Source organism: Schistocerca serialis, chromosome 2, assembly GCF_023864345.2.
Source record: "Schistocerca serialis cubense isolate TAMUIC-IGC-003099 chromosome 2, iqSchSeri2.2, whole genome shotgun sequence".
NCBI lineage: Eukaryota > Metazoa > Arthropoda > Insecta > Orthoptera > Acrididae > Schistocerca > Schistocerca serialis.
Window position 1 is genome coordinate 418,594,520 of NC_064639.1, and position 25,004 is coordinate 418,619,523.

Sequence of the window (25,004 nt, forward strand, 5' to 3'; positions counted from 1 at the left end):
GCCGGTCTAGGAATGGTAGAACGATGGGTTCGATGACGGTTTGGATGTACCGTGCACTATTCAGTGTCCCCTCGACGATCACCAGTGGTGTACGGCCAGTGTAGGAGATCGCTCCCCACACCATGATGCCGGGTGTTGGGCCTGTGTGCCTCGGTCGTATGCAGTCCTGATTGTGGCGCTCACCTGCACGGCGCCAAACACGCATACGACCGTCATTGGCACCAAGGCAGAAGCGACTCTCTTCGCTGAAGACGACACGTCTCCATTCGTCCCTCCATTCACGCCAGTCGCGACACCACTGGAGGCGGGCTGCACGATGTTGGGGCGTGAGCGGAAGACGGCCTAACGGTGTGCGGGACCGCAGCCCAGCTTCATGGAGACGGTTGCGAATGGTCCTCGCCGATGCCCCAGGAGCAACAGTGTCCCTAATTTGCTGGGAAGTGGCGGTGCGGTCCCCTACGGCACTGCGTAGGATCCTACGGTCTTGGCGTGCATCCGTGCGTCGCTGCGGTCCGGTCCCAGGTCGACGGGCACGTGCGCCTTCCGCCGACCACTGGCGACAACATCGATGTACTGTGGAGACCTCACGCCCCACGTGTTGAGCAATTCGGCGGTACGTCCACCCGGCCTCCGGCATGCCCACTATACGCCCTCGCTCAAAGTCCGTCAACTGCACATACGGTCCACGTCCACGCTGTCGCGGCATGCTACCAGTGTTAAAGACTGCGATGGAGCTCCGTATGCCACGGCAAACTGGCTGACACTGACGGCGGCGGTGCACAAATGCTGCGCAGCTAGCGCCATTCGACGGCCAACACCGCGGTTCCTGGTGTGTCCGCTGTGCCGTGCGTGTGATCATTGCTTGTACAGCCCTCTCGCAGTGTCCGGTCTGGCACACCGGTGTCAATGTGTTCTTTTTTCCATTTTCAGGAGTGTATGTATTGGGAGTAGAACAAGAAAAATTATATTTGCTCAAGGCAGAACAACATTTCCTTATCACGTACTACGACGCAGGCGGTACAAGGAAAGGCCTTCGATCACAAAATTATTTTTTTGAACAGTGAATTCTTGCTGAGCGTATAGGTGATAGTAGAAGCTTTTCTCAGGGGTTACCAATAACGAAACAGCGAGAAGTACGGTGGCTTGCGGAGTATCTGTGTAGATGTAGAGATCGTTGTTCTACGCCAAGGAATACAACTCTCAAACAGATCCCACACACGCTTTTCGTTTTTCGTCTTTCTGACTGTAAATGTAGGAAGTGCAGAAGAACAGTACACAGGGTCCATACATTGTAGGAGGTGAAACTAATGGAAAAATAGAGTTAATGTTCCAGATTAATAATAAATACAGAAAGCTCCAAAAAATTCAGTTTAGAAGTGCACACCGAACAGATAACAAACACTTGAGTAACTAAAGTGAGATGAATAGTATCCATGAAACTAACTGAGTAGAGTAACGAATTAATTCTTCACTTTAAGATTCAAGAAGTTGAATAGAGAGCCAATAGTATCATTTATAAGCTATATCTTTTATTAGATTATTGTCTATTATTTTGAAAAAAGCTTAACTGTGGCATCACGAGTTATAACAATAATGTTCACAGATGAAAAACAACAGTATAAATCAATGGATCAAATATACACTTTCGTCACATATAACTGTCAGAAGAGTCTGATTTCAATCCGTACAAACGTGATTGTGCTAATGTACAGCTCGTTTGTAAGGTTTATGTTCAGACAGATTCTTCTGACAGTTATGTAAGTTCTATATTTGGTTGTGTCTATTCGAAGAAAATGTATATTTACCCATTGATTTGCACTGTTGTTTCTCATTTGTGAACGTAGTTGTTCTAAATCTCCTAATACTACGACGGACATTCCAAAAGTAAGTTTCGTCATTATTTTTGAAAGAGATGGTACACCAGGCGACACAAAAATACACCACATGAATGCAGAACCGTAGCTGGATCAACAGACGCATACGCAGAGTTCCAAAGAAGAGAGGGTAGCGGCATACCAGTGTGTCCGAGGTTATTGGAGCATCACGGTGGCAGACTGGCGTGTAGTAACAACATGGTCGCCAGTATAAATACGTGCTTTTATCACGTACGAATGAGCACATGGGGCTAGTGTGCCCGTCATCCCTGAACGTCTACAGACCGTGTAAGATTATGAGTTCATGTCTCGTCAAATCACTGGAGTTGCAAGTTTAATGAAGGAAGACGGACTGCGGAAGACAGAGGTCGACGTGGGCGTCCCTCCACACCGCAAATGGAAACAGTATTGCTAGAAGCTGTGCGACAATTCCTTGCATCGCAGGGCACCGTGTTTCTTCAAACTGATTGTGTGTTACAACAGATGTCACAACGTTAGTGGCGACTAAGTCGAAAAAGTAGTGCAAGGTGTATAGTTCATGGTGCCATGGCATATTTGTTTTCTGGCACGAAAGTTTCCATGTGAAAAACAACGACGGAACGTATTTTCGAAATACCCTCGTATGTAATCCCACATTTTTATGGCGCCATAGACATTAATGTCATTCAGAACAGTTTGGAAAGAAAACTCCAGTCATCAGTTATTGCGAGTCACAGATTTCTTCTGGTAAATCTCACTCTAGAAGTTCAGTGTTACTCTTAAGTACCTCCAGGGTTTCGGAAGACGACTGAGCTTAATTGCAAGACACACAGAAAGCAGACACATATCAGTAGATAGAGTGTCGCTCTAAGTTTTGATATGTAATACGCGTCGTAGCATAGTTACAGAATAGACCACTAGGGGGCAGGCATGGCAGAACAGGTAGATAAATCATCTGCTCCATATCGTCGTAGCGATTTAGTAACTACTTGCAGGTAGGCAACCCAATGAACATATTTCCTAAGCGGGCTGCTGTCCTCACGCGTTGTCAGGCAGCGGCAGCAGCGGCTTCATTGGATTGCACACACGTGCAGACGTCTGCTGAGGCACATATGCTGCCCACATTCAGCACCGATAATTTCAGATACAATCTTAGAGAGATGATATTTGTCTATGTAGTTTTCACAAATCGTATGGGACCAGCATAAACAACAGACGGGCAATAACTTTAACAACACTTGTAACACCCTCACTGCTTTACCAGGTTCTCCATTTTCACATATTCATATGGAGTTCATTATAATAGATCTAGACAATGACAAGACTAGCCAACAGGAAAATGTAACGGGGATGAAATAAATGTCTGTTAACTATATCAGCCACACTGTTAAAGAAAACGAATGAAAACCTCGAATTAGGCGTTGTTTCCAAATTAAAGGGAGAAGCATTTACTTATATTTTATTAGCATTCGTTTCCAATCCTTTCCCATACACGCTTCGAAATTATACTGATGGCAGACAGAGTGATGGAGTTTCAGGTAACAGTAGCTGTGTGTATTTTGTCGCTATTTTTAGCTCGGACTCGTAGGAAGGAGGGTAAGGGGAAGAGGAAGGGATGAGCGGAGCATGTTTCTTGAGTAGTTTCATGTGTTACAAGCTATGTTCTGCTCGTGTCCTGGAAGAACGTGTTACTGAAGTGCAGTTAGTGCGTGTGGTCGATGCAATTCCAGTGATTCAATACGCCTCGTAAATGTGTAAACAGCGCTGACAATTTTTGCCACATGTACGGACAGGCTACGTTGAAATATCAAAGGAGGTCAATAATGCCGTATATTAGGAAAGCGTACAGACTATACAGGGTGTTACAAAGAGGTACGGCCAAACTTTCAGGAAACATTCCTCACACACAAATAAAGAAAAGATATTATGTGGACATGTGTCGCGAAACGCTTAATTTCCATGTTAGAGCTCATTTTAGTTTCGTCAGTATGTACTGTACTTCCTCTTTTCACCGCCAATTGAAGGAAGGTAATGTTGACTTCGGTGCTTGTGTTGACGTGCGACTCATTGCTCTACAGTTTGGGCAGGCATTGTTGGTGATGTCTTGATTGGGCCCCATGTTCTTCCACCTACGCTCAATGGAGCACGTTATCGTTATTTCATACGGGATACTCTACCTGTGCTGCTAGAACATGTGCCTTTACAAGTACGACACAACATGTGGTTCATGCACGATGGAGCTCCTGCACATTTCAGTCGAAGTGTTCGTACGCTTCTCAACAACAGATTCGGTGACCGATGGATTGGTAGAGGCGGACCAATTCCATAACCTCCACGCTCCCCTGACCTCAACCCTCTTGACTTCCATTTATGGAGGCATTTGAAAGCTCTTGTCTACGCAACCCCGGTACCAAATGTAGAGACTCTTCGTGCTCGTATTGTGGACGGCTGTGATACAATACGCCATTCTCCAGGGCTGCATCAGCGCATCAGGGATTCCATGCGACGGAGGGTGGATGCATGTATCCTCGCTAACGGAGAACATTTTGAACATTTCCTGTAACAAAGGGTTTGAAGTCACGCTGGTACGTTCTGTTGCCTTGTGTTTCCATTCCACGATTAATGTAATTTGAAGAGAAGTAATAAAATGAGCTCTAACACGGAAAGTAAGCGTTTCCGGACACATGTCCACATAACATATTTTCTTTCTTTGTGTGTGAGGAATGTTTCCTGAATGTTTGGCCGTACCTTTTTGTAACACCCTGTATTTTTGCTGTGAAATCGGAGACCAAGAAAGGCCATGGGCTTCTTATGTACGTTGCGTATGTAGTGTCTCGAGTCTTCATTCGCGGTTGAAACGCGAAAGACCTTCCATGGGCTTTGCTACACCCATAATCTGGCGAGAAGCATCAAACCATGTGAATGAGTGTTACTTTTGTATAACAACTCCATTAAAACACGGTACTTCCAAAAATAAAAAGTCTTCCTCGACATATCCTAACATACCGTCGGCCGTGCGACCAGGGCCTCGCGGAGAGAGACTGGCTGTTCCTGTCCCACGTGACTGTGACGTTGATGAGGGCGGTAGCCAAACTAGTGCTGCACTATCACTTCCAAAACCCTGTTCTTCAAAAGATTTTGATTTTGTTGTAACTGTGGGTGTACAGTGATTCACGAAATATCACACAGTGAACTTAATGACCTAGTTGGAGATCTGGAATTGCCGGAAAGTAAAGCTGGACTGTTACCTTCGAGACTACAACAGTGGAATTTTCTTGATTAGACGGTAAATGTGGCTGCGTTTCATTCCCTCCATTTTTCAAAAGTGAAAATAATTTGTTATTTTGTAATCATGCACAGGGACTAATGGCAGCTGATGCCATTGACTATATAAGTTGTCAGTGGAGGATGCCCATCGAGTCCTCGAAAGTAAGTCTCAAGTGTGTGCTACTCTGTAGTGGCAATGTGTTATCATCGATTGAATGTGCACTTTACCTGAAAGAAAGAGATGATAACATGAAAGAGTTGTAATTGCAACTGAACTTTGAAAAGTTTAAATGTCAGATTTACGGAGGTCTGAAAGTCAAAGGCTTATTACTTGGGCTGTCACACGGCTAACCAAATTCTGTTGCTTCCTGTGTCTCTGAGATAGCCGCGCCAAAGCAGTTCATTGTAAAAGGAAAGATTGACCTAAGCGTCAATCACTTGACACACGGATCTCACATTGTTATGCACAAGCACTAGCGAATCCAAAAGAACGGCTCTCCAAGCTCTCGCTAAAAAATTGAGCTTAATGAAAAATTTCGTTAACCAAGGTCAAACTCCGTCCAGACGTCATAAGATTGGGTGGTCACTCCTCATTACAGATGTCGGACGTCGTAGGCTCGTCAAACTGGTAAAAGGAACTAACATCAGACTTTAATGCTGGGAAGAGTACAAGTGTGCCTGAAAATACAGTGCACCGAACACTCTTAGCGATGCGCTCCGCAGCCGACGACCCATGCATGAGCCGACATTAAAACCACCACATCGACAACTACGAGTGGAATGGGCACGTTACCATCGACACTGGACGCTGGGGCAGTGGGAGAGCGTTGCGTGGTATAATGATTCCGGATACCTTCTTCAGCATGCTGATGCCGCCATCTTCCAGGGGAATAGTTCCTTGACATCTGTACTGCCGGACGGAGACTAGCTGGCGGCGGCTCCTCTATACTCTGAGGAACTTCCACGTGGGCAGCCATGTGTCTAGTGGAGCTCGTGCAAGGCACCATGACGGTCAAGGAGTATCGTACGTCCCCTCCTTCTTGACGGTCATGTTTCCCGACAGCAGTGGTATTTTTCGACAAGATAATGCGCCATGTCACAAGGCCAGGAGTTTGATGGAGTGGTTCGAGAAACACATTGGTGGGTTTTAGTTGATGTGCTGGCCTCCCAGTTCGCCAGAGCTGATCCCGATCGAACACATCTGGAATATGATTGGAAATGACGTCAGAGCTCATCACTGCCCTCCCAGGAATTTACGGGAATTAGGTGACTCGTTCGTGCAGATGTGGTGTCAGTTCCCTCCAGCGACCCACCAACGTCTCTTTGCTTCCATGCCACGACACGCCGCCTCTGTTATCAGTGCGAAATATGGACATACCGGCTATTATATTGGTGGTCATAATGTTCTGACTGATCAGAGTATTTATTTGTGCAAGACATATCCGCTTCTTAGTGAGGCGAAAATAAAAGAGGGGATATGCAGACTGTACAAAGATGAGCATTTCAACACCCTCCTAACAAGTGATGAAAAGTTAGCTTCGAATGCCTTTGTTCAAGTCTCAAAAAACTTGCTAGGAAGTAAGAGAACAGAAAACCACAAGGATTTAGTGGCAAGTGTTCCACATTGCTACAGTAGACTAGGGTGCAATATATCCTTTAAGTTACGTTTCATAGATTCTCATTTGGACTGCTTTCCTGCAAATTGTGGTGCTGTAACCTACGAGTACGCAGAATGCTTCTATCAGCAAATTTCGCACATGGAAAAGAGATACCAGGGAAAGTGGAGTGCGTCAATGCTAGCCGATTATTGCTGGACACTAATTAAGCAATCACCAGCAGAAAACTACAAACGCCATGCAAAGCGGTTGCACCTTCAGTGACTTTCCTCAGAGGAATAACACCAAGGTAAATACGTGCTTAAGCTTATATAGGAAACAGCGTAAATCTATTAATAAAATGAGGGCTAATCTTGCTTTTTTATTAACATTTTCGTTATCAACGCTCCCGGAAACATAAAGACTTGTTGTTTCCATGCCAGTTACGGAAAAAGTAAAATTTTGTTGGCTAGTGCAATCAGAAATGCTACTCCGGTGCTATTCCCACAACAGATAAAGAATATTTGCAAAGTTTCTGAATTCCACTTAAAAATAAGGAAGACTTTGACTCGATGGGAATAGGGGAACTACAACAAATAAGTAACACACATTACACAGTTTCCAATTGGAAAGAATAACAGCAACCAGTCAGTCACTGTCTCCATTCAAAACACTGATCATTTATATCAGGGGTACGCCAAAATTCCGTATATGATGTCACCCAGTTAAAGGATGGTTTAAGAAACAATACCAGTACACACCACTACACACAGACGCACACACACAAACTCATATGTTGTAACTTCCACTATTACACTAGAAAAACGATTGTACAAATTATCTAACAGTAATGCTCTTAATATTTCAGGCCTCCGTATCAATCCAATAAGCGAGTATAATGAAGAAATGAGAATAAACCTCAAGGGTTGTCAGGAAGGCTACAGGAAAAGGCCAAACTAAATTATTAGACGTTAATCATGCAACAGCGTCTAAAACATACTGAGCAAAATTTTGAAATCGAAGATGCTTCTTCGGAAAATAAAGAATAAAACCGGAAAATTTCTTCCACGACTACAAAACAGTTGATATGCGATATGGTTACCCAAAGCTGACAGACATGTTTGTTAGCGACCTAAAGCCCTCTCTGTGACGTGATTCAAGGGCACTGTAGGCAGTCTATCCTTCCCCCAAGGAATGGATGACAAATTGTCTGGAAGAGTCCTCGGTGGTCACTGACAGGCTGCAGTTTCTCCTTCTAAACGTACACGTATGTCACAGATATAGACAGTCCAGTATAAGTTCCACACTGACTGTAGTACGGTTCATTCTAGTAGGACTGTGGTTTACATTTGATTGGACATAGTGGTTAAGACTCGACCTGTGCAGCACCATGGAAATCCGACACACTCTTCCTTACATTTCAATGTTTCTTTTTTTCCCTCATGCCAAAGATGCTTTATATCACACATTCTTATTTACTCCTTTCGGCGTGACTTCTCTACAACATTTCTCGCGCTACTGAAGTTTCCTAAATTACTGTTTCATTGATATATCATAAGCAGAACAACAATAGTACGGGAAAGAAATTTTTGCAACAAAAGTGAAAATGTGTAATATTACATAATCGTAAGTGAGCCCGACTTATCGCCTCTCAAACGTACATAATACTTTTTCGCCCTATTGTCATAACAGGACAAATGATTTTATTGCCAACTAACACTAGTGTGTTGGAGTAGTTTCGTATCCCACAATTAGATTTAAAAATGATAGTGTTAATATACACTAAATATTAGTATTTATATGGTTAAGAATACTGCGCAAGAAAAAGGTAGCAACAAACAGACAACATAATAATCTCCATCAGAAACGGTTAGCTAATGTCCTGTTCTTCGCGTTCCTTCAGCAACAACTGTTGGTGCTTGTTGAGTCATACAAAACAGAGTGGGATATTGCCCTTGAACACATGCACGTCTTCTTTAATTCAACAGCATTCAGGTTGGTGCAGTAGTAAGGCATTGAAGGCTCGTTCTGGAGGATCAAGGTTAAATTACCATCTAGTCTTTAAAATTTAGATTATCCGTGGTTTCCTCTATCAGTTAAGGCTGAAGTCACGATGATCCCTATGAAATGGCCCTATCCCCGCACTTTCCCAGTACAAGGTTGTGTTTCGTTTCTAATGACCTCCCAATCGATAGGACATTAAACCGTAATTTTCCTTTCGTTTTATTTGTTTTCAATATGATTAGAGGCTCCTAAACAATTCAATTCAGATGCACAGCATATTCAATTCTGAAGGACACAGATCAGGTACAGCTTGGTAATTCATATGCCTACTGTCACGTGTGTAATGTGTTGTGTAAATTTCATTTCAGTCGCTTCTGTCGTTGTTGATGTAGCGATTTTCACGAAGTTTTGCGTATTGACAAGTACAGGAAATACATTGCAGTACAAATGAGAAATCTGGCAACGAAAAGACAGAAACGTCATGTAACATATAGAATTCCTTCTTTATTACGGTGTCCAGTCATGTACATTTTACACTTTTCGTCGGTGGACATTTTAGAAGTATTTATAAGTTCACAAAGACAGTTTTCTTTTCTTTTGTTCATTTCGCTGAATGCTATTAGCTAATAATACAAAAATTTCTTAGTTACATACGGGCGGTCATTCGTAAAGCCCACCACGTTGACTGCAGAAGCTTACTTTTCGTCCTTGCGTCCGTCATTGAGGAACTCGAATCTCATTCGGAGGTAGTGTCAAAGTGTTCCATTTTTGCAGGCTGTGTAATGTTGTTATAACATTAAATTTGACAGATATCGTATAAATCAAATCCAAAGGAAACATTATTAATCACCAAAAATTGTGTTTGAGGCAATCAAAACTAATACACAGATAAAAATATATACTTACACATAAATTTTTATTGAAAGGCATAAACGGCAAGAAAAACTAAATGCGACCGTCGTTTCTTTTATTAGGGGAACATTTCGTCGTAGGAGACATGTGACACAATCCTGTTGGCCATTTCAAGAAGTACTTCTGCAATTGATCTCTCGATGACAGGTTTAGCCAGCGGCCAGATGTTCATACCATTGTCGCCTTGGTCATAGGTATCATCACCTAAAAAGAAGTAGCAAACAATTCAGAATAAATTTGTGAATATCATCATAAATCAAAGAAATTTACTGCATATGCAAAAAATAATTTCTGGTTGGAGACCTATGAAGTCACAGACAACTGAGACGAAATATTCACATTTCGACGAGTTATGCTCCTCATTTGCGGATTATTTCTGTAATATAACCCGTTCAAAACCGAGCGAAACTCCTTGGTTAGAGGAGCATAGTGTTACTAATTCATACAACGTAAGGAGAAATTTTCGAACAGACATGTTTTTGGTGATATGTGCAACTGTAGAATTCGAGAATGCAGACATAAGATGCCACAAATGTTTGTGTATTGCATTGTAATTCTTGTTAATAGGTCTGTATATTATTATTATTATTATTTCTTTCTTGTCTCAGACGTTATGTCTGGTTAAAAATGGAAGGTGACGCGGACCTTGATCAAGCGTGACTTCCTTTTAACTGTACGGTATATGTTACATTGCATTTAGGAACTTTCGGGTAATTGAACAAGTGTCAATAATTACAGATTTCTGTAGTTGTATATATAAGTTTGAATGTAGCTGTATTGCATTGATGTACTGGTGGATATTGTGTGGTATGACTCCTGTAGTTGATAGTATAATTGGTATAATGTCAACTTTATCCTGATGCCACATGTCCTTGACTTCCTCTGCCAGTTGGATGTATTTTTCAATTTTTTCTCTTGTTTCCTTTTGTATATTTGTTGTACTGGGTATGGATATTTCGATTAGTTGTGCTAATTTCTTCTTTTTATTGGTGAGTATGATGTCAGGTTTGTTATGTGGTGTCGTTTTATCTGTTACAATGGTTCTGTTCCAGTATAATTTGTATTCATAGTTCTCCAGTACATTTTGTGGTGCATACTTCTATGTGGGAACACGTTGTTTTATAAGTTTATGTTGTAAGGCAAGCTGTTGATGTATTATTTTTGCTACATTGTCATGTCTTCTGGGGTATTCTGTATTTGCTAGTATTGTACATCCGCTTGTGATGTGATCTACTGTTTCTATTTGTTGTTTTCAAAGTCTGCATTTTTCTGTTGTGGTATTGGGATCTTTAATAATATGCTTGCTGTAATATCTGGTGTTTATTGTTTGATCCTGTATTGCAATCATGAATCCTTCCGTCTCACTATATATATTGCCTTTTCTTAGCCATGTGTTGGATGTGTTTTGATTGATGTGTGGCTGTGTTAGATGATACGGGTGCTTGCCATGTAGTGTTTCCTTTTTCCAATTTACTTTCTTCGTATCTGTTGATGTTATGTGATCTAAAGGGTTGTAGAAGTGGTTATGAAATTGCAGTGGTGTAGCCGATGTATTTACATGAGTGACTGCTTTGTGTATTTTGATAGTTTCTGCACGTGCTATAAAGAATTTTCTTAAATTGTCTACCTGTCCATAATGTATGTTTTTTATGTCGATAAATCCCCTTCCTCCTTCCTTTCTGCTCAATGTGAATCTTTCTGTTGCTGAATGTATTCTATATTTGTGGCATTGTGATCGTGTAAGTGTATTGAGTGCTTCTAGGTCTGTGTTACTCCATTTCACTACTCCAAATGAGTAGGTCAATATTGGTATAGCATAAGTATTTACAGCTTTTGTCTTGTTTCTTGCTGTCAATTCTGTTTTCAGTATTTTTGTTAGTCTTTGTCTATATTTTTCTTTTAGTTCTTCTTTAATATTTGTATTATCTATTCCTATTTTTTGTCTGTGTCCTAGATATTTATAGGCATCTGTTTTTTCCATTGCTTCTATGCAGTCACTGTGGTTGTCCATTAAGTTATCTTCTTGTTTAGTGTGTTTTCCCTTGACTATGCTATTTTTCTTACATTTGTCTGTTCCAAAAGCCATATTTATATCATTGCTGAATACTTCTGTTATCTTTAGTAATTGGTTGAGTTGTTGATTTGTTGCTGCCAGTAGGTTTAGATCGTCCATGTATAGCAAATGTGTGATTTTGTGTGGGTATGTTCCAGTAATATTGTATCCATAATTTGTATTATTTTGCATGTTGGATAGTGGGTTCAGAACAAGGCAGAACCAGAAAGGACTTGATGAGTGTCCTTAGTATATTCCACGCTTAATCTATATTGGCTGTGATGTGATGATATTTGACTTTATTTGGATATTAAGTGTAGTTTTCCAATTTTTCATTACTATGTTTAGGAACTGTATCAATTTAGCATCTACTTTGTATATGTCCAATATTTGTAGTAACCATGAGTGGGGTACACTATCAAAAGCTGTTTGGTAATTAATGTATGCGTAGTGTTGCGGCCTTTGCTTAGTTTTAGCTTGATATGTCACCTCTGCATCTATTAGCAGTTGCTCTTTACACCCTCGTGCTCCTTTGCAACAGGCTTTTTGTTCTTCATTTATAATTTTTTTCTGTGTTGTATGTGTTATTAATTTCTGTGTAATGACTGAAGTTAATATTTTGTGTATTGTTGGTAGGCATGTTATGGGGCGATATTTAGCTGGGTTCGCTGTGTCTGCTTGATCTTTAGGTTTCAGATATGTTGTTCCGTGTGTAAGTGTATCAGGGAATGTGTATGGGTCTGCAATGTATCTGTTAAACAATTTAGTTAGATGTGAATGTGTTGAGGTGAACTTCTTTAGGCAGAAATTTGCTATTTTATCTTTTCCAGGGGTTTTTCAATTGTGAGTAGAATTAATTGCTTGGGTGACTTCATGTTGCAAAATTTTTACTTCAGGCATTTGTGGTATCAACTTGTGTGTGCCTGTTTCTGCTTGTATCCACCGTGCATGCCTGTTATGTTGTACCGGGTTTGACCATATGTTGCTCCAGAAGTGTTCCATTTCTGTTATGTTTGGTGGATTGTCTATTTTAATGTGTGTGTTATCTATTGTCTGGTAAAATTTCTTTTAGTTTGTGTTGAATGTTTGGTTTTGTTTCCTTCTATTTTCACTTTTTTTGTATCTTCTAAGTCGTTTGGCAAATGCTTGTAATTTCTTCTTCTTTTCATCTAATTGCTCTATCGCTTCTTGTTGTGAGATTTTACCTAACCTTTTTCGTTTTTTTTCTGACATTTCATTTCTTATAAATTGTGTTAGCTGTCCGATGTCTTTTCTCAGTTTTTCTATTCTGATCTGTGTTGCCATGCTGGTTTTGTGGGTTTCTTCTGTGTGTTGGTTGGTTCTGATCTCTGCCTAGTGTGTATATTTAGTGTAGTGAGTGCTCCTATATAAAGCAGTAGTTGTAACTCTTCCATAGTTGTGTTTTCATTTATTTTGTTATGTATGATTGTGTTGATAGTTTTTATTGTTGTTTCGACTTGTGGGTTATTTGGCGGTCTATGCAAGAATGGTCTAATGTCTGTATTTGTGTCTTTGTATTCTATATATGTCAGCTGAAATTTTTCTTCTATATCTAACATGTGTGTCACTTCGTGTTCTATTTGTGCTTGTTCTGGTGGCTGTCTTAAGATTTCGTTTTCCTCTGACTGTTTAATTGATGCGTGTTGTTCTTTGTTTGTTTGCTCTGGGATGTTTGAGTTCATTACTGTATTTTCTTCTTCTTCTGATTGCACATTATTTTGTTCCAGTATTTGTTGTACTTGTTGTTTGATGTTTTCTAATTCTGACTGGGGTATCCGGTTAATTTTGATTATTACACGGATCTGATCAGCTAGCCGTTGTTCTGTTAAAAATTTTAATTCTGGGTATCTGGTAATAAATGTTGTGTATACTTGTGATCTGTATCCAGTTGTGTTGGTTCCTAGGTTTGTTGCTTGGTAATAACAGAACATGAGGTGTCGATTAACTTCATCTGACCATCTCATCCTCTGTCTTTGTTTTCCTTCTAGGGTGGTTGCAGGAAGCATATCCTGCAAAACACCTCTATTTGGATTTAAATCAGTTTCCAGTTGGCTAGCAGTGTTGTTACCATTGTGGGCGAGCATAGGGTTCAAGCGTCGTCCCCGACCATGATGGCGCTTGTCCAAGGCTTCTTTAGTTCTGTCCTGAACCAACTCATCACACTAAAAGGGGGGTTAACCTTATTAGTGGTTTGTTCTTTTCGTCGCCTTTTACGACTGGCAGAACATACCAGAGGCCTAATTCTTTTCCCGGGCCTCCACGGGAATTATTATTATTATTACCATTATTAATATTATCATTATGTATGTACAACAACATCTTCTCCTAGGCAACACACAGGAGTCAGAATTGACAGAAAGAAAGATTTTGCTGAAAGATCAGTAATTATTTCCGCAGTGTTCAGTATGTGTGGTAAACATTGTTCATAGGCTAGTGTTGATATAATGAAGAACAATTGTAACAGTAATAACTATTTTTTATGAAGTGTCGATACTTTAAAAGCAAGCTATCAATTTATAAAAACTAATTATTAACAACTTTCTATATTGCCTCTTACTTAACTTTACGTGTATTTCGTACGCATTCTTTTAAATTGCATTATAGCAGATACCGATTACAGTTGCAATTTTCGCCCCATCGTAAAAACTTTCGCCGAAACGACAGCATTGATCAATTACTTTTATTTTATTCTCTGAAACTGTTACTGAAAATTTGCTCGAATAATTGTTGCTGTAAGTTTGTTTCTTTACTTCAGCCATCTTACATTTCACAGAAGACATGTTGCTTATAATTTTATATAAAAATTTTAAAGTTTTTTACGACTTTTTTACAGTGCCATTAATATTCTTAACATAGGAATGTATCTTCTTAATTTGAACACGAAAGTAACATATGACAATTACGTGAGCGTTGTTTCAAAGATATAGTGATTTCCTGCTGTGCTTACGAACATCAGAAATTGATTACTGAATCTTTGAGTTTTAAGCTCAGTGAAACGTAGCTACAGATTTTTTCTCTGTATGTTACAGAGGTACGTCTTTCTAAGGTCATCACCGAGAGAAAGGCTTGCATCAGACCGCAACCAACAGCTCTCATACCTGTGTGCAGATAAGCTACATCTGCTTCTCTGAGTTATATGCGACATTCAGCTATAAGGTTGCTCTTCGAATTTTCTTTATCTATTAACCCTTGTAGTTAACTGGTGATGTGTGTATCAAATCATTTAATTTTTCTATACGTGATCCCCTATTTTAATCACCAATCTCAAAGTCTTACATTTAGTGTCACGATGATAGCGCAAGTGGTGTCCACTCGTACTAGAACGCCATTTTTTTTTTCTTTTTTTTGCATATTTTGACTTGAATCTCTCCATGAGCCCTCTCGGAACATCGTTAGCAATGTTTAGCCTCTAAAATTCAGAAATGTTTCAACATTAAGAATTCACAACCAGTGATGGTGCAACAACAATTAATTGAAAATAAAATGAAAAGGGACCGGTAGTCCTGTCTCTCTCCATACATGGAATTCACTTTATTTCTGAACCAATCGCGGGCGCAAAGTACTCTCATTTAGTAATAAATGCTGGATTTACTTCCTTCATAAAGCAATAATAATTTTCTTGACCGTCTTTGCGAAGGAGTAAATACTCTTTCTTTATATGTGCAGCACAATATACATAAATGACCTTGTCGATGACATCGGAAGTTCACTGAGGCTTCTTGTGGATGATGCTGTGGTATATCGAGAGGTTGTAACAATGGAAAATTGTACTGAAATGCAGGAGGAGCTGCAGCGAATTGACGCATGGTGCAGGGAATGGCAATTGAATCGCAATGTAGACAAGTGTAATGTGCTGCGAATACATAGAAAGAAAGATTCCTTATCATTTAGCTACAATATAGCAGGTCAGCAACTGGAAGCAGTTAATTCCATTAATTATCTGGGAGTACGCCTTAGGAGTGATTTAAAATGGAATGATCATATAAAGCTGATCGTCGGTAAAGCAGATGCCAGACTGAGATTCATTGTAAGAATCCTAAGGAAATGCAATCCGAAAACAAAGGAAGTAGGTTACAGTACGCTTGTTCGCCCACTGCTTGAATACTGCTCAGCAGTGTGGGATCCGTACCAGATAGGGTTGATAGAAGAGATAGAGAAGATCCAACGGAGAGCAGTGCGCTTCATTATAGGGTCATTTAGCAATCGCGAAAGTGTTACGGAGATAATAGATAAACTCCAGTGGAAGACTCTGCAGGAGAGACGCTCAGTAGCTTGGTACGGGCTTTTGTTGAAGTTTCGAGAACAAACCTTCACCGAGGAGTCAAGCAGTATATTGCTCCATCCTACGTATATCTCGCGAAGAGACCATGAGGACAAAATCAGAGAGATTAGAGCACACACAGAGGCATACCGACAATCCTTCTTTCCACGAACAATACGAGACTGGAACAGAAGGGAGAACCGATAGAGGTACTCATGGTACCCTCCGCCACACACCGTCAGGTGGCGTGCGAAGTATGGATGTAGATGTAGATATACATGTCATAGATGATATGCTTAAAAATAGGCAAAAATAATTTAAAACATTTCAATAACCCTCTAATATTCACACTTGTTCTCGAACCAGTGCTGTGGATGTGTTATCTAACTCGAAAATAATCCTTAGAAGCATTTACATCTTAATCTTAGATTTGTCTTTACCTTTTGAAAGGGTAAAGAAGTCGACTGAAGTTATATTTCAGTTAAACAATCTGGGCAAACAGAAATAACTTCTAATGCACAAGGCTACCTCCAGTACACGTTAGATATCGGTTTATGAACCTCTTTAGGCCATATACATTTTCTATTTGTACTGTATGGATACATACGTATTAATAGCTGTCAATCTAGTGGAAACATGGACCAAAGGAGTGTCATATTAAGCAGCCATTTCTGACTCGTTATATGTTTTTAATTTTTCACAATTATGTGGCTATTCATTTTCAAACACAAACTGCTTAAAAATGGTTTTGCACTACCTGCACATCTGCGAACAAGTGTAAGCTCATAATTAAGAGGTACAGGAAACTAAATAATGGGATTTAATTCTGGAAAAAAAGAGAATTAGTGCAGTCTGCTAGAAAGTACACTTTTTACGCATCTGTGAACCGAAAACCTGATGGTAGGTACCGTTTTGAGCCGCCCCGTGCATTGTATGGTTCTCGGCTCCTCCTCGGCACGCTGTACACAAGGTTGTCGAGGCATTGATCAAGCCTGCCCCATTCTTTAAAGGAGAGGTGCCTCAGGTTACACATTGTGTTCGAGAGTTTGTACCATGATGCGCTACAGGTTACAGCTGGCCTCAAACATGATCTGTCGGGCTCAGGTCAGCAGATAATGCAGGAAATTCCACACACTATGTGGATTACTGCCTCCTTGAGGAAGGTGTCCTCGAGATGCCCGCGGTTTATTCGTGCATTATCGTCTTGAGAGCCGAACCCGTCGCTGAAATGTTAACTCTAGGTCGGGGCAGTTGGTAGGAGGTTCCTGTAGTGGTGCTGCACTGTCGTAAAATTACCCTCTATTGGGTTGAGAGGCGCCCAACATTCCTGTATGATACTGGCCCAAACATTGTTGACTCACCTCTCTGGTAACCACTGACTGCCTTAACTCTCTCCCACGCTGTTCTTTAGACGGCAGACAAATAATACATACATCAGTTGCAGAGAACCCAGGTCCACTGTTCCCATTACCTTTCCAAGTGTCCCTTCGTCTACAGCCTTGAGGATTTGTACTGTTGGCCGTATTGTGCATTTAAAGGCCAAATTCCTCATGTGGAGAGACTTTAGCACTGTCTGGGACAACACAGCCCTCCTGGTTGCCCGTAAAAAGGCACCGCACTGTTCTGTAATACTCTCCTGCAGTGGAGTCAGTGTTAAAAGATCCCTGACAGATGGCAGCAATGTGGTGGCCAATACTCAACTGCGACATGCAGACAGCTGCACGCAAAAACTGTAATCATCTATGGAACTGCAACAACGCTGAGAAATCGGCATAAAGATATTTGAAATATATCAGGCACAACCACGTGCCTCTTTCATTTAATATGTTTCTGATTCACTGATTAGAAGGTAATAACAGTGCAGATTCCTATAGCATTGCTTTTATGAAACTATATCAGAACACAGTGACTATATATACTGAGCTCTTTCTAGCCTTATTTCTTTTTGTTTGACATGATGCTGGACTCCCTTGTTCTTCTGAGTATGTAAGTGGTAAGGTGCAGTGCACTGGGTTTGAGATAGGCAGAGCAGAGAATGCAGCGAAAAGAGCGGCGCCTTGCATCAGCCCAGGCTGAAGCTTCAGGTGTGGTCTCCACGCCCCCCCCCCCCCCCCCCCCACGCCCCTCTCCCCCATTCCTCACCTACGGCAGGCTACTATGCATTTTACAACCAAGCCTTGTCCAGAGGCCAAACAGAGGGTGGGAAGCGACTCTAGCAGAAGGAGAGTGACACTCCCTAATATTGCATATTTAGAAAGAAAGACGACTTGCAGAAAATAATGGCCTAGCCTCACGAGCAGCCTTCTAGTTTCAGACAACCTCTGACGCAAAGCTAGTTGCTGGGTGGAAAAATTAACCATTGGTAAAGCTGATAGTGACACCGTGGAGACGGTACCGAAACGACGTTTCTTTAGAGGTAGAAGCTCATATTGTGGTGTGGTAGATGTATGATCGTGATGCTTCGTATTGGTGGAATTTTGTCTGCTTCAAGGAACCTCGCTATTGGATGGCCGTGTTCGCATTTTCCGCATTACCAGGCATCTTCCGTTTGGTAGAAAGAAATACCTGTGCATAAGGCTGAGCCTAATAGACATCAAAAAGTATTGCATCACCTCGGTTCCGAGAGTTTCGGAACCTGTACAGAAAACTAGAACAGATATCAACATAAACATCATTTCTGCCCTTTTTATTGCTCATGAAAACCGCACATTGCATGTTGCACAGTGAGACCTTCTGAGGTGGTGGTACAGATTGCTGTACACACCGGTACCTTTAATACCCAGTAGCACGTCCTCTCGCATTGATGCATGCATTTATTAATCATGGCATACTATCCATAAGTTCATCAAGGCACTATTGTCCCACTTCTCAACGGCGATTCGGTGTAGATCCCTCAGAGTGGTTGGTGGGTCACGTCGTCCATAAACAGCCCTTTTCAATCAATCCCAGGCATGTTCAATAGGGTTCATGTCTGGAGAACATACTGGCCGCTCTATTCGAGAGATGTCGTTATCCTGCAGGAACTCATTCACAAGATGTGCAATGGGGGCGCGAATTGTCGTTTATGGAAGACGAATACCTCGCCAATATGCTGTCGATATGTTTTCATTGTCGGTCGGAGGATGGCATTCACGTATAGTACAGCCGTTACGGCGCCTTCCATGACCCCAGCGGCCCCACATGATACCACCCCGAAACAGCAGGTAACCACCACCTTGCTGCACTTGCTGGACAGTGTGTCTAAGGCGTTCAATTTGACTGGGGTTGCCTCCAAGCACGTCTCCGACGATTGTCTGGTTGAAGGCATATGCGATAGTCATCAGTGAAGAGAACATGATGCCAATCCTGAGCGGTCCATTCGGCATATTTTTGGGCCCATCTGTACCGCGCTGCATAGTGTCGTGGTTGCAAAGATGGATCTCGCCATGGACGTCGGGAATGAAGGTGCGCTTCATGCTGCCGATTTTGCAGTTTCAGGTGCAACACGACGTCCTGTGGCTGCACTAAAAGCATTATTCAACATGGTGGAGTTGCTGTCAGGGATCCTCCGAACCGTAATTCGTAGGTAGCAGTCATCCACTGCAGTAGTAGCCCTTGGGCGGCCTGAGCGAGGCATGTCATGGACAGTTCCTGTCTTTCTGTATCACTTCCATGTCCGAACAACATCACTCTGGTTCACTCCGAGGTGCCTGGATCCTTTCCTTGTTGAGAGACCTTCCTGGCACAAAGTAACAATGCGGACGCGATCGAACTGTGGTATTGACCGTCTAGGCATTGTTGAACTACAGACAACACCAGTCGTGTACATCCCTCCTGGTGGAATGACTGGAACTGATCGGCTGTCGGACCTCCTCCGTCTAATAGGCGCTGCGGTTGCATGATTCTCCACATCTATGGGCGGGTTTAGTGACTTCTCTGAACAGTCAAAGGGACTGTGTCCGTGATACAACATCCACAGTCAACGGCTATCTTCAGGAGTTCTGTGAACTATGACGATGCAAAACTTTTTTTAAATGTATGTATACTCAGGAATCATGTAAGTGTGTGTATCTTGTGCATATTAGCCGTGTACGTTGTAGACGGACAGAGGCGTGCATCTTGGCAAACGAGTGGGGTCAGGAGTTGTTACGACATCAGCATGATCCTCTTCCTGTACCATAGAGCTATTTGCACAAGAGCAGAATTCTGCGTGAATGTTGGTGGACAGTTACAATGAGCATAATAAGCAGCACTGCTGTGTTAGGGCGTTTCTTGGTCTGCAATTGTGGAAGTCATTTCGATCACCTGTTTCAGGTGCACCACTACTGTAGCGAATGTATCAGTTCCCCAAAAACTATTAAGATTACTACCACTGGTTTTCATTGGTGTTAAAGAGATTCGAGGATAATTTTCAGACTCCCGTTAGTTTCAGAAAGGCAATTTTCCTGTTGGTTCAAGTACCGTTGAAAATCAACAAAGCTACTACTTGAAGTTTGCGTAAAGAGATTGTAAATCATTTCATGTTCATGCGTCATCTGTTTGGAATGATTATGTTTTTAATTGAATTAATTACTGTCTCAATCGGAAGATTGTTTCTGTTAAACATCTTCCATTCATATTGATTAGCTTTAGGGCCTATAACTAGACCCTTAAACCATTCACGTTGTCCATTAAAGTTGTGCACGCTCAGTTATAGCTTATCTCTTAAAGGTGTCTCCGGCTCTTACACTACTGGCCATTAAAATTGTTACACCACGAAGATGACGTGCTACAGACGCTAAATTTAACCTACAGGAAGAAGATGCTGTGATATGCACATGATTAGGTTTTAAGAGCATTCACACAAGACTGGCGCCGGTGGCGACACCTACAACGTGCTGACGTGAGGAAAGTTTCCTACCGATTTCTCATACACTAACAGCAGTTGACCGGCGTTGCCTAGTGAAACGTTGTTGTGATGCCTCGTGTAAGGAGGATAAATGCATACCATCATATTTCCGACTTTGATAAAGGTCGGATTGTAGCCTATCGCGATTGCGGTTTATCTTATCGCGACATTGCTGCTCGCGTTGGTCGAGATCCAATGACTGTTAGCAGAATATGGAATCGGTGGGTTCAGGAGGGTAATACGGAACGCCGTGCTGGATCCCAACGGCCTCGTATCACTAGCAGTCGATATGACAGGCATCTTATCCGCATGGCTGTAACGGATCGTGCAGCCACGTCTCGATCCCCGAGTCAACAGATGGGGACGTTTACAAGACAACAACCATCTGCACGAACAGTTCGACGACGTTTGCAGCAGCATGGACTATCAGCTCGGAGACCATGGCTGCGGTTACCCTTGACGCTGCATCACAGACAGGAGCGCCTGCGATGGTGTACTCTACGACGAACCTGGGTGCACGAATGGCAAAACGTCATTTTCTCGGATGAATCCAGGTTCTATTTACAGCATCATGATGGTCGAATTCGTGTTTGGCGTCATCGCGGTGAACGCACATTGGAAGCGTGTATTAGTCATCGCCATACTGCCGTATCACCCAACATGATGGTATGGGGTGCTATTGGTTACACGTCTCGGTCACCTCTTGTTCGCACTGACGGCACTTTGAACAGTGGACGTTACATTTCAGATGTGTTACGACCCGTGGCTCTACCCTTCATTCGATCCCTGCGAAACCCTACATTTCAGCAGGATAATGCACGACCGCATGTTGCAGAACCTGTACGGGCCTTTCTGGTTACAGAAAATGTTCGACTGCTGGCCTGGCCAGCACATTCTCCAGATCTCTCACCAACTGAAAACGTCTGGTCAATGGTGGCCGAGCAACTGGCTCGTCACAATACGCCAGTCACTACTCTTAATGAACTGTGGTATCGTTTTGAAGCTGCATGGGCATTTGTACCTCTACACGCCATCCAATCTCTGTTTGACTCAATCCCCAGGCGTATCAAGGCCGCTATTACGACCAGAGGTGGTTGTTCTGGGTACTGATTTCTCAGGATCTACGCACTCAAATTGTGTGAAAATGTAATCACATGTCAGTTCTAGTATAATATATTTGTCCAATGAATACCCGTTCATCATCTGCATTTCTTCTTGGTGTAGCGATTTTAATGGCCAGTAGTGTAATTAGTTTTATGGATCAGGATAACATTTCACGCAAACGTAGTTACACACATTTACTAAATCGCATTACATTACAGGTTAATGAAGGAATATGAAGCTGCTGGATCCAGCTGTCAGGAATCTTCTTGTGGCAGCTCGACTACAGGTGTAGCTAAGAGCAGTAGTCGTTTGGCAACGATCACCACTTGGTACTGTTCACAGCCTGTGAGCAACACCAGTTCGGTACGCAATTTCCCTTTTTGCCATAAACTGACACTATGTGCACAATCTAAGCTTGAAGTAACCTTTCGTGGTATGTTGATATACTCGACTATGTATAAAAGCTCCAGTGTCACATTCACCGTTGAAGACAGAACGCACTGTACTGAACTGCACCGAGAGTGCCGGTTTATTTTTATCACCATTAGACACATGCTCTGTACAGCTATTTCTTGTAATCAGAGGTGTATTTTTCGATATAGAAACTAAAAAATATTCACGTCATAAAGATAATAGAAACTTCTTGAGTAATTTATTTACAAATTACACTATTCGAGCCGGCCTCTGTGACCGAGCGGTTCTAGGCGCTTCAGTCCGGAATCGCACTGCTGCTGTGGTCGCAGGTTCGAATCCTGCCTCGGGCATGGATGTGTGTGATGTCTTTAGGTTAGTTAGGTTTAAGCAGTTCTAAGGTCTAGGGGACTGATGACCTCAGATGTTAAGTCCCAGAGCCATTTTTTGAACACTATTCGATCGAAACGTAAGGGAGACACCACTGTACTGCAGTAGTAATAAGGTGCAGAGAAATGAAAATTTGAAGATAAAAGCAGTGATCTTTTACAAGCTACACCATTTCTAATTTTTGTTGATTTTTGTTTCATTCTGTTTTACCATGTATGTTGAAAAGGGACGCAATGAGCATCGTAATAGCCTTACGGCGTGAGTTTAAATCACTGAAGTAATTGCAACTCTAGTAGAGTAAATCAAATTGATCATATACGAATTGATATTTCCAAAGGGCCAACACCTCATCTTAAGAGCTTTCATTTTTGTTACGCGCCTACAGTTAATTTGTGCGTTTCCTTTTTGGCTTCTTAATTTAATTTGGCATACTAGTATATTATGCTTACGTTATATTGTGTATGGGTAACGATACTTGCACGTTTCAAACTTACCTATCACTAGGTCGCCAGATACGAGACCTTCCATGTGGGAATGCGAACGATCCACGTTGAAGTTAAGGTTCAGTTTATTGAACTGCAAATAGTTGCCGTTCTTGCGTTTCACAAGCTTTCCTCTGAGCGTAAAATCTCCATGGACGCCAGCTGTAATAGAGCAAGAGTAAGGTTTCGTTATCAACACTCCCTACAACATAAAATATTTGGCAAATTTGATGGTGCAGTCAAGATTGAGAGTACAGCCATCACTGTATTAAAAACTTAAGTATTAGTTTTGACCTACTTCTACCACTTCATCGTATACTATCTCTTTGGTAGAGGCCACTGACGCTATTGTAATAGCACGATCTGTCGGTAGCAGGAATAAGTGGTGGTAGGAAAAGAAATGTTCGTCATCAGATTGTGTCCTGGTAGGTAGGAAAGTAGTCACGTGGCAGCTGCTACACAAAGTCCTTCGTGATACCGTAAATGCAATATCTCTATGGTCTCACAGGACCGCGACGTATAACGTTGCTGATGGAGTTCTGTCCACCCGATGTGGTCTTTAATTTCGGTGTTCCCTTCATTGCTACTTGAGTCGCGAAGGCTACTCTATGTGCAGACAGCAGTTCCCACTATCTTCCTTGACGCTCCACATTATTAAAATTTAATGGCGGTTATTTCAACTCAGCTACGGTAAACAAGGGAATTTAATTCGCGAAACGAAACAGAGGGATTTTAGGGTCGTAATAAAATATCATTTTCCTGATCTGGAATGCTGCTGAAGAATCTTCTATATCACTCAAGCCACAATGTCAAGTAACACATTTACGTTTTCTTCCCATCTTGACTCAGGTGGACGGAACCCTCTGCGTAAGTGGTAACTTGTGAAGTAATGGGCTGTTGAGACAACCAGCTACCTGCCTAACACACTTACCATCTGGCTCCGACGCACTTGATTTTACCATTTCAGTGAAATTTCAAACAACGCTTTCTAGAATTCATCTTATCGCATACAGTTCTTCTCAAGCGAACAAGTACGGTATTCATTGAGTTCTCATTTGAAATGAGAAATGTACCTGGAACAAAAACTAATGCTAATCTAAAGGTGAGAGGTAGATTACTTACTCGCGTTGCCGCTCACAGCTCCTTTCCCTTTCATGGACAGCTGCATGAACTTAGCGTCGACGTTGTAGTCAGCCGCAAACATCAAATTAGGCATTTCCACTGCTCCAGAGAATTCTTGGTTCCGCACGTTAACGCTACAACATAGTGCAAAAAACTTCTTTAAATACGACAGCAAAAAATATCTTAATTATGTAGCCTCACAACAAGTAATTTTTTAAAAATATTCAGCTGGGGAAATGGTGTAAAAAAATTGAAATAAGCATGTTAGATAATTCCAGTATAGTGCTTCCAGACATTAATCAAGGATTATTCCTGGATACGGACTTCTTAATTCCGCTGCCGGAGACATATTCGTTGGCCTAGCTTTTAAGCACGTTTTTCTGGAAATGTCATACACGGTTACCGTTCGTTCTTGCCCTGGTATAAGTCAAATGAAATAACTCACGAAACGATTATTTAGAAATATCGTAGACGTTTTGCTGCGATTAGCTTCAAACTACCATCAGTTATCATGTACCTGTCTTTATGAAAAAGCATCTTTAACAGAGTCCTGCATGTTTTTATTTCCTAAAGTCCGATCTCCACCTTCCTCACGGTGATTTCGTGTCCGTGTCCGGCACAAAATAAACATACATAACATTTAATGCGCAATTGCAGATCTC

The 25,004-nt window shown here is 41.7% G+C and overlaps 1 protein-coding gene across 2 annotated transcripts in view; it reads right to left on the bottom strand.

Moving 5' to 3' along the window:
• Nucleotides 1-9,203: 9,203 nt before the first annotated feature.
• The window catches only part of LOC126457271 (uncharacterized), a 59,568-nt gene continuing 43,767 nt past the window's right edge, over nt 9,204-25,004 (bottom strand). Inside the window, exons 4-7 of one of the 2 annotated variants that reach the window (XR_007585452.1) lie at nt 24,343-24,476; nt 23,233-23,382; nt 9,626-9,835; nt 9,204-9,494 (exon numbers count right to left, since the gene is read on the bottom strand). Coding sequence is in view for 1 of the 2 variants with exons in the window: in XM_050093435.1 (XP_049949392.1) it covers nt 9,690-9,835; nt 23,233-23,382; nt 24,343-24,476 (430 nt within the window). In the remaining variant the exon portion in view is untranslated. Of the gene's footprint in view, nt 9,836-23,232; nt 23,383-24,342; nt 24,477-25,004 lie in introns of both variants that reach the window. The other variant, XM_050093435.1, reaches the window with a different exon arrangement.